Source organism: Triticum urartu, chromosome 3A (assembly GCF_056163025.1).
Source record: "Triticum urartu cultivar PI428250 chromosome 3A, HENAU_Tu73, whole genome shotgun sequence".
NCBI classification, from domain to species: domain Eukaryota; kingdom Viridiplantae; phylum Streptophyta; class Magnoliopsida; order Poales; family Poaceae; genus Triticum; species Triticum urartu.
Window position 1 is genome coordinate 23,720,881 of NC_141875.1, and position 16,435 is coordinate 23,737,315.

The window sequence follows — 16,435 nt, forward strand, 5'->3', positions numbered from 1 at the left end:
TGACCTAATATTTTTTGAAATTTGAACAAAATTTCAAAACATGAATAATTTCCAAACATCTTTCGAAACATAAACAATTTTTAAAATTTGTTGTTTTACTTTTTCGTTATTGTTTGTCCTGTTTTCCTTCTATTTTTTTTATCTTTACTTCATTTTATTTTCTTTATTAAAATCAATGAACTATTTCTAAATCATGAACCTTTTCTAGAATTCATGAACTTTTCAAATTTGTGAATATTTCTTAAATTTACAAACTTTGTTTTCAAATCCATGAACTTTTTTGCAAGCAGTGGGCATTCCCATGCATGGTAGGCATCCATGTCATATTTGAACGATTTCCGACAAAGTATGCAAGTTGCGACACGTCTGGCCATTTATCGGCCCTTTTTATCGAGAAATCTCCAGAAAATACAAAAAATGTCGAAAACAAAAACAACTTGGTATGGGGCCTTTAATTGGTCATATAAGAGCATCCAATTGCCATAATTATTTGTTGGACCTGCCTACATGTTTAATTGTGTTAAGCTAGTATGAAGCTTGATAAAAGAAACATGTACTAACACCTACCACCGGTCATTTTTTTTGTTCATTGTTTTTGATATAGCTTACTGCTCATGCCAAGTGGTCAGCTACCACCGGTCACTGTAGCATGAGAAAGAAATTCTTCATTATCCTGTAGTGAATGCATGGCCAATTTGATTGTTCGAAAGTAAAATATAACAGAGTACTAGTAGTTTAGCTCCGTTGTGTATAGCTGTAACACAGCCCCAACATGCCCGCAGTTGTGGTGCTATAAAACTCCTACGCGTGCGGCAGCCACGGGACAAGCACTACTTGATCCATCGCGCAGCGGCCGCACGGGATGGAAGGCGTGTTGCGTCCCTAATTTGATTTTTTCAAAAAAGGAAACTAAACTGACAAGTTGCGCAATAATAATAGCAGTAAAAAAAGTAACTAGACACAGCAAGTGGATTGTCTCAGTTGGTTATGGTGGTGAATGAAAACTAAGAGGTTGGTGCTCTCACAACAATTTTTTGAAGGTTAAAAGAAGTAGAAGAATAATGGGCCAGGCCCGGAGGTGTGTGAGGGGCGATCTGCTATGTACCTCTTGTACGTATCACATATCGTATAAATATACCTTATAAACAAATGACAATACTGCCCTTATACGGTTTGTGAAGGGGGTCTATCGAAGCAAAGCTCAAAGTGAAATTATCCTCCCTTACAGCTGGATAGGGGACAATTAAAATTACCCTTATGTCTAGTGCAAACTAGCAATAGAGTACCTACTACCGTAGCAATGTTTTTAAAAAAGATCCCTTTTTGCCTGTCAATTTCCATCATTTGAATTTGAATACGTTTCCAAGATACATGTACGTATTCGTGTCCGTGTAGGTTTCTTTTTTCAGTCCGAGTCCCTGCTGAGTACCGAGCCATATATATGCAGAGCTAGCTAACCAGTTTCCAACGCGATCGATCAAATAGATGGAGGGGCCGGAACAAGGCGACCTGGCGGAGTGCCTGCCGCGGGACGTCCTCGCCGACGTGCTCCGCCGCGTGGGGGCGCAGCAGCGATGGCTCGCCGTGTCGCGCTGCGTGTGCAAAGCATGGCGATCCGTCATCGACGGCGAGGGCCTCCTGCGCACGGACCTCCCGTTCAGCGGCCTCTTCCTCTCCTTCACATGGCTCCCGTTACCTGAGTTCTTCTCCCGCCCCACGTCGCCGGGCCAACCTCCGGTCAGCGGCAAGCTCGATTTCCTGCCCTCCGACGTCGACGCTCATTCCGTCGGGTACTATGGAGGGGACAACGACTTCCGCATCCAGGATCACTGCCACGGGCTGCTCTTGCTGGAGCGCCACGTGGTTAACCCTGCCACGCGATGCTGGGATGCTCTGCCACAAGGTCCGCCCACCCATGTTGGGGGAGTCGCCCTTGATACCCATGACCATGAGTATTATCTGGCCTTTGATCCCACGGTGTCATCGCACTACCAGGTGTTTCAGATCCCCTATTTGTATGAGTGTGACCCTTTAGAGGAGGCATCCGAGTGGCCTCCGTCCCCATATATCCTCCATGTATTCTCGTCAAGGACGGGTTGTTGGGAGGAGAGGTCCTTCGTTCGAGAAGGGAATGCTCATGGGACAGTTTCGGAGATCTGCGAGTCTTTGGCCGGTGATAGTAGACTCCGCTCTGTCTATTGGCGAGGATCATTGTACGTGCATTGCCAAACTGACTTTGTTGTGAGGTATCTACACCGTTTTATTTATGTTTTTTTTCCTGAATGAAAGCATATCTTTATCTGAATTCTAAAACTTTCATGCCAATGATTTGATTTTGCAGAATATCTTTATCTGAAGATAGGTACAGTGTGATTAAGCCACCAATGGGTGTCGGCTGGAACCCTTATCTAGGATTATCGGAAAAGGGGGTATACTTGGCATCATTTGTTAGCAATCACATAAGGGTTTGTACCCTCGATGAATCACGTGATCAGGCAGAATGGATACTGAAGCATGACTATGACCTTAAGCCTATACAAGCGTTTGACTCTCAAGCTGTTGGTGGATCATGGGTCCTAGAAGACATTAACTATGACTACTTTTATTCTCGTCTAACACGGTTCAAGAAGGAAGCAACAACACTTCAAGATACATTTGAATGGGACTCGGATGATGAAGATTTTCATGACAACAAGGACATTGCTGAAGCGCGCCACCATCAGTGTTTCGACATTGAGATACTTGGATTTCACCCATACAAAGAGATTTTGTTTTTGAGTAGGTCGGAGAGCGATAAATTAAATGCGGTAGGATTTGCCTATCATTTGAATAGCTTCAAGGTTGAAAGGTTAGGTAGCATATACCCAACAGGTTATGAGGCTTTTGACGTAGGCCTAGGTAATGATGAGCGGAACATTGAGTCCTTCCCATACACGCCATGTTGTTGGACCAGAGAAATAGGAGGAGCAGCAAACTAACTAAACTATATTATATGGTCCCGCCTCAAACATGATTGTGACCTCTTCAAAGGTACATCGTCAATCCGCATGTGATCATCACTACAGCGTGTGCACGCTTGGGGGTTCGTGGGCACCGTATGGGGTTCAACCAGTTTGGCTGGTGTGTCAGTACTCAGTACTAGATTCAATGGATGAGCTATGTAATCGTGTTCCTGACCGGTTTGATATAAACTTTTTTGTACTGGGTGACTTGGACTTATTTTATGTTCAATAAAATGGTTATGTGCATCGTATGATGCAGAGCCTGGGCTTATCCCCTTTCCAGCAATAAACAACATCTTTTCAGCAAGTATAGCTTGCTAGACTCCCAGTTCGTATCACTCAAATGCGTTCGAAATGAATCTCAAGCATCTGGCTTGCTTGCTTGAGATATCTCACTCATGTATGTAGTCTTGTAAGTAAGACTTTGTGGATGTATAGGCTCACATCAAGTTTACAGGAGCATGTCCCTGTGTTTGCAATCTTATTTTCTGGAAGGAAAACAAAAGATTTGCCTCATCTCATTTACTTAGGAAATGTGTAGTACGGTTTTATAAATAAAAAAGACCAAGATAGGTCATGCGATGATTTCTCATGGAATAGCAGCACTCGAAAATTCCAGGAGAACAATAGCCCAATTACGAGCGTCACTTTTGATTTTCCTGACAATGATCATCAGCATCCTAGCTTCATTTGGACATGGATTCCATCCATCCAAATATGGCAAGAAGTGAGCATTATCAAACAATTCATCGCCCTGCATTGGGCTCTCGTGTTGCAAGTCGTCTCATCCCACCTCTCACTAACTGAAGGCAATCCACTGCGATTTGTTTGTCGTGAAAGGCTAAAACATACCTTTACATGTTGCAACCCATGTTGTAGAGGCATTTCATTGGAAAGTATGCTAGTATGGCATAGACTACAGCTATGTCAACCTCTCGGGTGCATTATGTAGTCCACACTCCACACCCTATTTGGTATGATGACCGATGATACAGATATCTATACTTGGTTCATGCTATATTTACATCATATATAATGGCATAGTTTTGCCATCAATTTTTATAATGTTTTCTAGATGTACCTATTAATTCAGTGTCAAGTGTTAGTTGTTGTTTTCTGCTATTCTTAGACTTTTCAGAAAACCAATTTTTAGGGGACCAAAACTTTGAAGAAAAATATTTCGGGAAGTTTTGAGATGATACAGAGCAAGGCCCCCTAGATCTCCCGTTGGACCCAAGTGGGCCCCACATGGTAGGTAGGTGCGGCTATTAGGGAGGCCGCTTGGCGGGGCCGTGTGTGCCCCACACAATGCCTGTCCACCACGTCTTGACACCCCTTCCTTTATATATTCTTGAAAACCCCAGAATTATTTATCGAGGATCTTTTTTGTCACAACCACCTCTCTATTCTATGGAAGATCCAATCTAGAGGCCCTTTTCAAAACTCTTCGGAGGGGTAACTCATAATTCATTACGGAGATTATACATCCACCTTGTTGTCACCATATCCTTGCATGAGTAGTCCTCTTTGGACTATGGGTCCATAATGATTGCTAGATGTCAGTCTCTCCCTTGTTCTTCAATACAATCATCACGTGAGTTGGCCTACATGATTTTGATCCATTTGATATAATTCTTGCGGGGTGTTTGTTGTGGTGTGATGAATTTTTACTTTATGATTAGATTTATACATGTTCTATTCATTGATTCATCTGGGTTTTTTGTTGCATAATTTGTAGACATATGCTCTTCGGTCTATTAGTCTTGCACTCGCCATGTTTAGATGAATGATCTCAAAGAGAGAGTTGTCTATATTAGTTGAGTTCAATCTGGCAAGTAATCTACGGCGGGGATAGAAAGTGGAAATGGCATGCATTGTACTCCTGCTATCCCAAAATAAGTGTCTCAATTCTAGTATAACTTTCTATTAAAGATTTTGGGACAGAGGGAGTATTGTATTGTATTGTATTATATTGTGTTGTCCCCAAGGATAAAAAAATACTTGAGCACATGTCCTGGTACTGAACGTGGGGTAAAGACAATATATTATCAACGCAATGTAATCATTGTTAAGGAAATACCCAGTTTTACTTAACACCTTCAAGATGCATGCTAAATAGAGATCTTGGGGTGGATAATTTAGAAAAAACAAACAAACATGTTGTTGTCATGTCTGTTGTTCCTATTCAAATTAGAAGTCATTGTTATCATGGTTTATGCGATATGTGGGTGCTAGCGTAAGTGTTATACCATTTAATTTGTATATCAAGAAGTCATGAATGATATTGCACCCGTTGAGATAGAAGATATTGATATTACTATTAAGCTTGCAAACAGAGACACTTTTCCACCACTTTTAGTTATTGGATCACCACGAGATGATTTTTATCCCATTATATTTATTAGGATCTTCTTGAATACGGCTAATGCTAAGATTGATTGTACTAGGCAAACGGCCAATGTTAATTTTGGTGATGTATCGCATGAATTTCATTTCTCTAAGTTTCGTAGACAATCTCATGATAAAGATCAAAATCAAAATCAGATCCGAGGACCACGAATGCAACAGGCACGCGCGATAAAAGTCTGTTGGTGCCAACCGTAATCGATAATATAACATGTCAATTCTTTTTTTTCATGATAATACGCGTCTTATTTATATCATAAAGACAATAGTATAAGCCACGTACATACAGACACTAAAAAGACAACAGAACGCTACCCTTTGAACAAAGGAACTCCAGCCAAGAAGTAAAGTTACAAACAAGACCGAAGAATTCTCTGAGCTTGACACCAATGCCAGTCACCTGCCTCTGGCACCACCAAAATAGCCATCAAAGGAGAAAATGATGGATCACCTCCACACCTGAGCTCAACGCGGCTCCATCGCTAATATGTAGCTTTGCAGACCTCCATGGTGGCTCGCCAATAAAGGCCAAGCCATTTCCGTTGAACAAATAAGGCTGGGTCAACACTTTGGACACGCCATTGAACTCCAAATCAGGCACCGTCCGCATGATTAAGACGTCGGAGGAGGAAACCATATTTTCCTGCCACGAACCACGAACCCAACACACGATCCACCAACTTCCGGAGGTCGCCAATGCATGCCACAATCTGCATCTGCTCTTGGATCATCTTCCAAACTCCGCGCTTGCCCTGGAGCAAACGTCATCGCAACGGCGAAGCCCGAGGACACAGGTCCACCAAATCCACCCCAAAAGCGGATCGCCTCGTTGGGGAAGGAACTAAAGATTTATTAGTTGGCGTTGTCATCGCCACTGACAAAGCCAAGACGATGAATAGTCTAGAACTCTAAGCTACTAATGCCTAAAACAATTCAGACGAGTGGATCCGGCGACCCCCCTCACCATAGATGACCGAGGTCATCGACGAAGGGGGGCTGCCGGAGGACGACAGCGGAGGAAAGTGCCCTAGCGGCTGGCGGCGAGATCGCCTTTCCAAAGCGATACATGGTTTGCTAGCTATAACATCTCAATTCCCACTTGAATATGGAAATTGCTTAATTTCAACCGGATGAAAATTCTCTCACGTAAACCTCTCTCTCGGCTCACCACGTGTCCCGCCCACCGCTCCCACCTTATCTTCTCCAGCCAACCTTATCCTCTCCGCCCATCGCTTCCTTCTTTTCCACCCTTTTCTGGTTCAACGGCAGAGGAGACACAGCACCGCAGGGGAGCAGCCTGATTCATCCTCACGTCGCCAGGGCTGGAGTAGAGCGTGAGTGAGGTTGTCGAAGCTCTGTCGTGGCTGTGTTGAAGCGCCACCAGAGCTGCATCACGGCTTCTGCCGTCATCGCCGTGTGTGGCGTTGTAGCGCCCGCCATGGCCGCCATAATGGAGGGAGGTTGTTGAAGCTCCGCCGTGGTCGCATTGAAGTGCCACCGAAGCTGCATCGCAGCTCCCGCCGCCACCGGCCGCGTTGCAATGGAGCGCGCCCGACTGCAATGGAGCTCCGCCGCGGCTACAGTGGAGCACGGCCGGGGCTCAATGGAGCTTCGTCAGAACGCCGCGCGTCGGTGGCTGCAATGGAGCGCGACCGAGGCAGCAATGGAGCTTCGTCGGCCGGTGTTTGCAATGGAGCTCCGCCGCGGCTGCAATGGAGCACGATGGGGGCGGCAATGGAGCTTCGCCGGGACGTCGACGGTGCTGCATCGGAGATTTATTTTGAGCAGCAGTGCTGCCATGGAGCCGCAGTGGAGCTTGCCCGTGGGTCGTCGGTGTTGTGTTGAAGTGCAGCTTTCGTCACCAGCCAACGGTGCTGCGATGTAGCCCACATCGCCGCCCGCCGGTGCTGCATTGAAGCTCTCGTCGCCGGCCGCTGTTGCTGTAATTAAGCTTTCAACGCCGGCCACCGGTGTTGCGATGCAGCCCTCGTCGCCGGCCGCTGGTGCTCCATTGAAGCCCTCGTCGCCGCGCGGTGCTTGATACGTCTCCAACATATCTATAATTTTTGATTGCTCCATGCTATATTATCTACTGTTTTGAATGTTTATGGGCTTTATTATACACTTCTATATCATTTTTGGGACTAACCTATTAACCCAGAGCCCAATGCCAGTTTCTGTTTTTACCCTGTTTTAGGGTTTTGAAGAAAAGGAAAATCAAACGGAGTCCAATTGACCTGAAACTTCACGGAACTCATTTTTGGAAGGAACGAAGCCCAGAAGACTTGGAGTGCACGTCGGGGGATCTGCGAGGAGGTCACGAAGCAGGGGGGCGCGCCCACCCCCCTGGGTGCGCCCTCCACCCTTGTGAGCCCCTCGTGGCCCCCCTGACGTACTTCTTCCGCCTATATATCTCCATATACCCTAAAAACATCGGAGAGCACAATAGATCGGGAGTTCCGCCGCCAGAAGCCTCCGTAGCCACCGAAAGCCAATCTAGACCCGTTCCGGCATCCTGCCGGAGGGGGCAATCCCTCTCCGGTGTCCATCTTCATCATCCAGGTGCTCTCCATGACGAGGAGGGAGTAGTTCTCCCTCGGGGTTGAGAGTATGTACCAGTAGCTAAGTGTTTGATCTACCTCTCTTGTGTTCTTGAGGTGATACGATCTTGATGTATCGCGAGCTTTGCTATTATAGTTGGATCTTATGTTTCTCCTCCCCCTCTTCTCTCTTGTAATGAATTGAGTTTCCCCTTTGAAGTAATCTTATCGGATTGAGTCTTTAAAGATTTGAGAACACTTGATGTATGTCTTGCCGTGGATATCTGTGGTGACAATGGGATATCACGTGATTCACTTGACATATGTTTTGGTGATCAACTTGCGGGTTCCGCCCATGAACCTATGCATAGGGGTTGGCACACGTTTTCGTCGTGATTCTCCGGTAGAACTTTGGGGCACTCTTTGAGGTCCTTTGTGTTGGTTGAATAGATGAATCTGAGATTGTGTGATGCATATCGTATAATCATACCCACGGATACTTGAGGTGACATTGGAGTATCTAGGTGACATTAGGGTTTTGGTTGATTTGTGTCTTAAGGTGTTATTCTAGTACGAACTCTAGGGCTGTTTGTGACACTTATAGGAATAGCCCAATGGATTGATTGAAAAGAATAACTTTGAGGTGGTTTCGTACCCTACCATAATCTCTTCGTTCGTTCTCCGCTATTAGTGACTTTGGAGTGACTCTTTGTTGCATGTTGAGGGATAGTTATGTGATCCAATTATGTTATTATTGTTGAGAGGACTTGCACTATTGAAAGTATGAACCCTAGGCCTTGTTTCCTAGCATTGCAATACCGTTTACGCTCTCTTTTATCATTCGTTACCTTGCTGTTTTTATAATTTCAGATTACAAATACTATTATCTACTATCCATATTGCACTTGTATCACCATCTCTTCGCCGAACTAGTGCACCTATACAATTTACCATTGTATTGGGTGTGTTGGGGACACAAGAGACTTTTTGTTATTTGGTTGTAGGGTTGCTTGAGAGAGACCATCTTCATCCTACGCCTCTTACGGATTGATAAACCTTAGGTCATCCACTTGAGGGAAATTTGCTACTGTCCCACAAACCTCTGCACTTGGAGGCCCACCGACGTCTACAAGAAGAAGGTTGTGTAGTAGACATCAAGCTCTTTTCTGGCGCCATTGCCGGGGAGGTTAGCGCTTGAAGGTATATCTTTAGATCTTGCAATCGAGTCTTTTAGCTTCTTGTTTTATCACTAGTTTAGTTTATAAAAGAAAATTACAAAAAATGGAATTAAGTTTGTCTCATACGCTTCACCTTTGTAATATCTTTCTTGAGTATGATGAAAAGGAAAATTGTGCCAAAGTGTTAGAAGAAGAATGCATTAAAATGTTTGGCACTAAATATTTGAATGATGAGCATGATTGCAATGTTGTTAGTATGAATTCCTTGAATATTCATGATGCTAATGATATGCAAAGCCACAAGCTTGGGGAAGCTATGTTTGATGAAGATGATATTTTTGTCCCCCAAGCTTTGATGAGCAAATTTATTATGATGAAAGCATGCCTCCTATTTATGATGATTATATTGATGAAAGTGGATTTGGAGAGGTCATGACTTTATTTTGTGATGAATCCACTATTTCGAAAGAGGTTCCAATTGATTATGAGAACAAAGTTGCTATCTATGATGATTATTGTGATGACTTGTATGCTATAAAGAATAATGATATCCATGAAACTTGTCATCATGATTTTAGTTTTCAATTGGATTATGCCTCACATGATAATTATTTTGTTGAGTTTGCTCCCACTATTATTCATGAGAAGAAATTTGCTTATGTGGAGAGTAATAAAATTCCTATGCTTATAGATCATGAAAAGAATGCTTTAGGTGCTGGTTATATTGTTGAATTCATTCATGATGCTACTGAAAATTATTATGAGGGAGGAATATATGCTTGTAGGAATTGCAATAATATCAAGTTTCCTCTCTATGTGCTTAAAATTTTGAAGTTATGCTTGTTTTACCTTCCTATGCAAGTTGATTATTGTTCCCATAAGTTGTTTGCTCACAAAATCCCTATGCAGAGGAAGTATCTTAGGCTTAAATGTGCTAGTCATATTCTTCATGATGCTCTCTTTATGTTCCAATTCTTATCCTTTATGTGAGCATCATTGAAATCATCATGCCTAGCTAGGGGCGTTAAACGATAGCGCTTGTCGGGAGGCAACCCAATTTTATTTTTATTCCATGCTTTTTTTTCCTGTTTAGTAATAAATAATTCATCTAACCTCTGTTTAGATGTGTTTTTATGCTTTTAATTAGTGTTTGTGCGAAGTAGAACCTTTGGGAAGACTTGGGGGAAGTCTTGTTGATCATGCTGTAAAAAACAGAAACTTTAGCGCTCACGAGAATTGCTGCCATTTTTATTTGGAAAGTGCTATTTAGTTAATTATTTTTGCAGATGATTAATATATAAATCCCTCAGGTCCAGAAATTTATTTGATAATTTTATGAGTTCCAGAAGCATACGTTTGATCCAGATTACTACAGACTGTTCTGTTTTTGACAGATTCTGTTTTCATTGTGTTGTTTGCTTATTTTGATGAATCTATGGCTAGTAAAATAGTTTATGAACCATAGAGAAGTTGGAATACAGTAGGTTTAACACCAATATAAATAAAGAATGAGTTCATTACAGTACCTTGAAGTGGTGATTTATTTTCTTATACTAACGGAGCTTACGAGTTTTCTGTTAAGTTTGGTGTTGTGAAGTTTTCAAGTTTTGGGTAAGGATTCGATGGACTATGGAACAAGGAGTGGCAAGAGCCTAAGCTTGGGGATGCCCAAGGCACCCCAAGGTAATATTCAAGGACAACCAAAATCCTAAGCTTGGGGATGCCCCGGAAGGCATCCCCTCTTTCGTCTTCGTTCATCGGTAACTTTACTTGGAGCTATATTTTTATTCACAACATGATATGTGTTTTGCTTGGAGCGTCAAATTATTTTGTTAGGATTTGCTTTCTGTTATTTAGAACAATGTTTTGCATCCTTTATTTCAATAAAAGTGGCATTGATAGTCTTTACTATGCCTATTCTAGAAGTCCACATGTTGCTGTTTGAAAACAGAAATTTTACCGCTGTTGCAATAATTCCCTAGAAAAGTCAGAATGTGATAAAATGTTGAAACCTTTCGCATATTAAGATCTGATAAATTTACTACAGTGGTAATTTTATTTCATAATTTTTGGAGCTAGGGAATTATGGATGTTGCAGCATTCTTTACAGACTATCCTGTTTAGGCAGATTGTTGTTATGTTTGCATATGTTTGCTTCTTTAATGATTCTATTTGAGGATAGGACTATTAAATATGCAGAGGCATTTAGTATGCAATGTTGAATAATAATTTTAGTGATTTGCTACAGTAGAGTATGATAAGGTTTTGGCAATGGTTTATACTAACTTATCTCACGAGTCCTTGTTGAGTTTTGTGTGGGTGAAGCTTTTGAGATTTAGAGAGACCGTGATATGAGAGGAATTAAGGAGACACAAAAGCTCAAGCTTGGGGATGCCCAAGGCATCCCGAGATTATATTTCAAGAAGTCTCAAGCATCTAAGCTTGGGGATGCCCCGGTTGGCATCCCACCTTTCTTCTTCAACAACTATCGGTTAGTTTCGGTTGATCCTAAGTTTTTGCTTCTTCACATGATGTTTGCTATTCTTAGAATGTCATTTTCTTTTGCTTTGCTTGCTGTTTAAATAAAATACCAAGATCTGAAATTATTAAATGTTAGAGAGTCTTCACTTAGTTGCATAATTATTCGACTACTCATTGATCTTCACTTATATCTTTCGGAGTAGTTTGTCGTTTGCTCTAGTGCTTCACTTATATGTTTTAGAGCATGGTGGTAGTTTTATTTTGAAGAAATAGATGAACTCTCATCTTTCACTTATATTATTTTGAGAGTCTTAAATATCATGGTAATTTGCTTAAAATCCTAATATACTAGGTATTCAAGAATAATAAAATTCTCTTATGAGTGTGTTGAATACTATGAAAAGTTTGATACTTGATGATTGTTTTGGGATATGGAGATGGTGATATTAGAGTCATGCTAGTTGAGCGGTTATGAATTTGAGAAATACTTGTGTTGAAGTTTGTGATTCCCGTAGCATGCACGTATGGTGAACCGTTATGTGATGAAGTCGGAGCATGATTTATTTATTGATTGTCTTCCTTATGAGTGGCAGTCGGGGACGAGTGATGGTCTTTTCCTACCAATCTATCCCCCTAGGAGCATGCGCGTAATACTTTGCTTTGATAACTTGTAGATTTTTGCAATAACTATATGAGTTCTTTATGACTAATGTTGAGTCCATGGATTATACGCACTCTCACCCTTCCACCTTTGCTAGCCTCTCTAGTACCGCACACCATTCGCCGGTATCATACACCCACCATATACCTTCCTCAAAACAGCCACCATACCTACCTATCATGGCATTTCCATAGCCATTCCGAGATATATTGCCATGCAACTTTCCATAGTTCCATTATTATGACACGCTTCATCATTGTCATATTGCTTAGCATGATCATGTAGTTGACATCGTATTTGTGGCAAAGCCACCGTTCATAATTCTTTCATACATGTCACTCATGAGTCATTGCACATCCCGGTACACCGCCGGAGGCATTCATATAGAGTCATATTTTGTTCTAAGTATCGAGTTGTAATAAAAATAAAAGTGTGATGATCATCATTATTAGAGCATTGTCCCATTGAGGAAAGGATGATGGAGACTATGATTCCCCCACAAGTCGGGATGAGACTCCGAACGAAAAATAAATAAAAGAGGCCAAAAAAAAGAGAAAAGGCCCAAATAAAAATAAAAAAAATAAAAAAATGAGAGAAAAAGAGAGAAGGGGCAATGCTACTATCCTTTTACCACACTTGCGCTTCAAAGTAGCACCATGATCTTCATGATAGAGAGTCTCCTATGTTGTCACTTTCATATACTAGTGGGAATATTTCATTATAGAACTTGGCTTCTATATTCCAATGATGGGCTTCCTCAAAATGCCTTAGGTCTTCGTGAGCAAGCAAGTTGGATGCACACCCACTGGTTTCTTTTGTTGAGCTTTCATATACTTATTGCTCTAGTGCATCCTTTGCATGGCAATCCCTACTCACTCACATTGATATCTATTGATGGGCATCTCCATAGCCCGTTGATACGCCTAGTTGATGTGAGACTATCTTCTCCTTTTTGTCTTCTCCACAACCACCATTCTATTCCACCTATAGTGCTATATCCATGGCTCACGCTCATGTATTGCGTGAATATTGAAAAAGTTTTGAGAATGTCAAAAGTATGAAACAATTGCTTGGCTTGTCATCGGGGTTGTGCATGATTTAAATATTTTGTGTGGTGAAGATAGAGCATAGCCAGACTATATGATTTTGTAGGGATAGCTTTCTTTGGCCATGTTATTTTGAGAAGACATAATTGCTTAGTTAGTATGCTTAAAGTATTATCATTTTTATGTCAATATGAACTTTTGTCTTGAATCTTATGGATCTGAATATTCATGCCACAATTAAGAAGAATTACATTGAAATTATGCCAAGTAGCACTCCGCATCAAAAATTCTATTTTTATCATTTACCTACTCGAGGACGAGCCAGAATTAAGCTTCTGATACATCTCCAACGTATCTATAATTTTTGATTGCTCCATGCTATATTATCTACTGTTTTGAATGTTTATGGTCTTTATTATACACTTTTATATCATTTTTGGGACTAACCTATTAACCCAGAGCCCGGTGGCAGTTTCTGTTTTTACCCTGTTTTAGGGTTTCGAAGAAAAGGAAAATCAAACGGAGTCCAATTGACCTCAAACTTCACGGAACTCATTTTTGGAAGGAAACAAGCCCAAAAGACTTGGAGTGCACGTCGGGGGATCTGCGAGGAGGTCACGAGGCAGGGGGCGCGCCCACCCCCCTGGGCGCGCCCTCCACCCTCGTGAGCCCCTCGTGGCCCCCCTGACGTACTTATTCCGCCTATATATCTCCATATACCCTAAAAACATCGGAGAGCACAATAGATCGGGAGTTCCGCCGCCAGAAGCCTCCGTAGCCACCGAAAGCCAATCTAGACCCATTTTGGCATCCTGCCGGAGGGGGCAATCCCTCTCCGGTGTCCATCTTCATCATCCCGGTGCTCTCCATGACGAGGAGGGAGTAGTTCTCCCTCGGGGCTGAGGGTATGTACCAGTAGCTATGTGTTTGATCTCTCTCTCTATCTCTCTCTCTCTCGTGTTCTTGAGGTGATACGATCTTGATGTATCACGAGCTTTGCTCTTATAGTTGGATCTTATGTTTCTCCTCCCCCTCTTCTCTCTTGTAATGAATTGAGTTTCCCCTTTGAAGTAATCTTATCGGATTGAGTCTTTAAAGATTTGAGATCACTTGATGTATGTCTTGTCGTGGATATCTGTGGTGACAATGGGATATCACGTGATTCACTTGACGTATGTTTTGGTGATCAACTTGCGGGTTCCACCCATGAACCTATGCATAGGGTTTGGCACACGTTTTCGTCGTGATTCTCCGGTAGAACTTTGGGGCACTCTTTGAGGTCCTTTGTGTTCGTTGAATAGATGAATCTGAGATTGTGTGATGCATATCGTATAATCATACCCATGGATACTTGAGGTGACATTGGAGTATCTAGGTGACATTAGGGTTTTGGTTGATTTGTGTCTTAAGGTTATATTCTAGTACGAACTCTAGGGCTGTTTGTGACACTTATAGGGATAGCCCAATGGATTGATTGGAAAGAATAACTTTGAGGTGGTTTCGTACCCTACCATAATCTCTTCGTTCGTTCTCCGCTATTAGTGACTTTGGAGTGACTCTTTGTTGCATGTTGAGGGATAGTTATGTGATCCAATTATGTTATTATTGTTGAGAGGACTTGCACTAGTGAAAGTATGAACCCTAGGCCTTGTTTCCTAGTATTGCAATACCGTTTACGCTCTCTTTTATCATTCGTTACCTTGCTGTTTTTATAATTTCAGATTACAAATACTATTATCTACTTTCCATATTGCACTTGTATCACCATCTCTTCGCCGAACTAGTGCACCTATACAATTTACCATTGTATTGGGTGTGTTGGGGACACAAGAGACTTTTTGTTATTTGGTTGCAGGGTTGCTTGAGAGAGACCATCTTCATCCTACGCCTCCTACGGATTGATAAACCTTAGGTCATCCACTTGAGGGAAATTTGCTACTGTCCTACAAACCTCTGCACTTGGAGGCCCAACAACGTCTACAAGAAGAAGGTTGTGTAGTAGACATCAGTGCTGTCATTGGAGCTTCAATGTAGCTTCGCCGGATGCCCATCAGTGTTGCATTGGACCTTTGACGTGTTGTGCGGTGCTGCCATGGAGCTTCAATGGAACTTCGCCGCATTTCCTCAGTGTTGCCATGGAGCTTTGCCGCGCTCCGTGCTTCCATGGAGCAGCGGCGGCGGCTTCTGATGATGCGACGCAGCTGTCACTGCTGACTCTCGGAGCTACGATGCAGCACTTGCTGTTGTATTGGAGCGCTCGCCGGTGATGCCGGCGCTGCGAGACCGTCGAAGCAGTTGCCATGGTGGGTTATGCATCAACGCTGCGCTGCGTGGATTGATGGGTGTGGACTGTGGAGGATGCAAGACAGAGGAGAAAGATGATGGGGGCTGCGATTGCTGAGGGAAGTGTGCAGGTGCTCCAACTGTCACAGATCGGACGGACGTATTGACTTGCATCGAATGGTCACCAAGACGGTTTACAAATCCAGTCCATCATCTGACTTACGCGTAGCAGTGGCCCTTGAATATATACTCTTGCATATAGTGTCCAAGTTACGTATGTGTAGCCCTTTCATCATGCAGGTTTCCTTCTCCAATTCGATCAATTTCCTGCTGAGATATGTATCGGGGGTCATGCTGGTATTAGGTTACCAATCAGGAACCGAACATATAGATCTACATGATGAAACTGCCGGAACACAAAGACCTGGCGGCGCCAGCCAGAGGACGTGCTTGCCGACGTGCTCCACCGTGTGGTAGTGCCGCGCTGGTTTGCCGTCTCTCGCTGCATCTGCAAGGCATGGCGTGCTATCATCGACGACGACGGCCTCCTATGCGCAGAGCTTCCATTCAGCGGCATCTTCATCGCCTTCACTGAGCTCCCATTACCTGAGTTCTTCTCCCCCCCCCCCCCGTCACCGGTTCAGCCTGCGGTTAGCGGCAAGCTCGACTTCCTGCCCATGGCCATAACAGATGACTCGGACGAATTCACCATCCAGGATCACTGCAATGGCCTCCTCCTGCTTAATTAGCACCTAAAATATTAACCCCGAGAGGCGTGCCACCTACGTGGTTAACCCTGTTAAACATGCTACATGCGTTGGGTTTAACTAGGTTGGAC

The 16,435-nt window shown here is 42.9% G+C and overlaps 1 protein-coding gene across 1 annotated transcript; it reads left to right on the forward strand.

Moving 5' to 3' along the window:
- Positions 1-1,485: 1,485 nt before the first annotated feature.
- LOC147978032 (uncharacterized) lies at positions 1,486-2,978 on the forward strand. Its single transcript, XM_087516500.1, has 2 exons — positions 1,486-2,246; positions 2,342-2,978. Exons 1-2 carry the CDS (start codon positions 1,486-1,488, stop codon positions 2,976-2,978), a joined length of 1,398 nt encoding a protein of 465 aa, XP_087372626.1.
- The last annotated feature ends 13,457 nt before the right edge of the window (positions 2,979-16,435 follow it).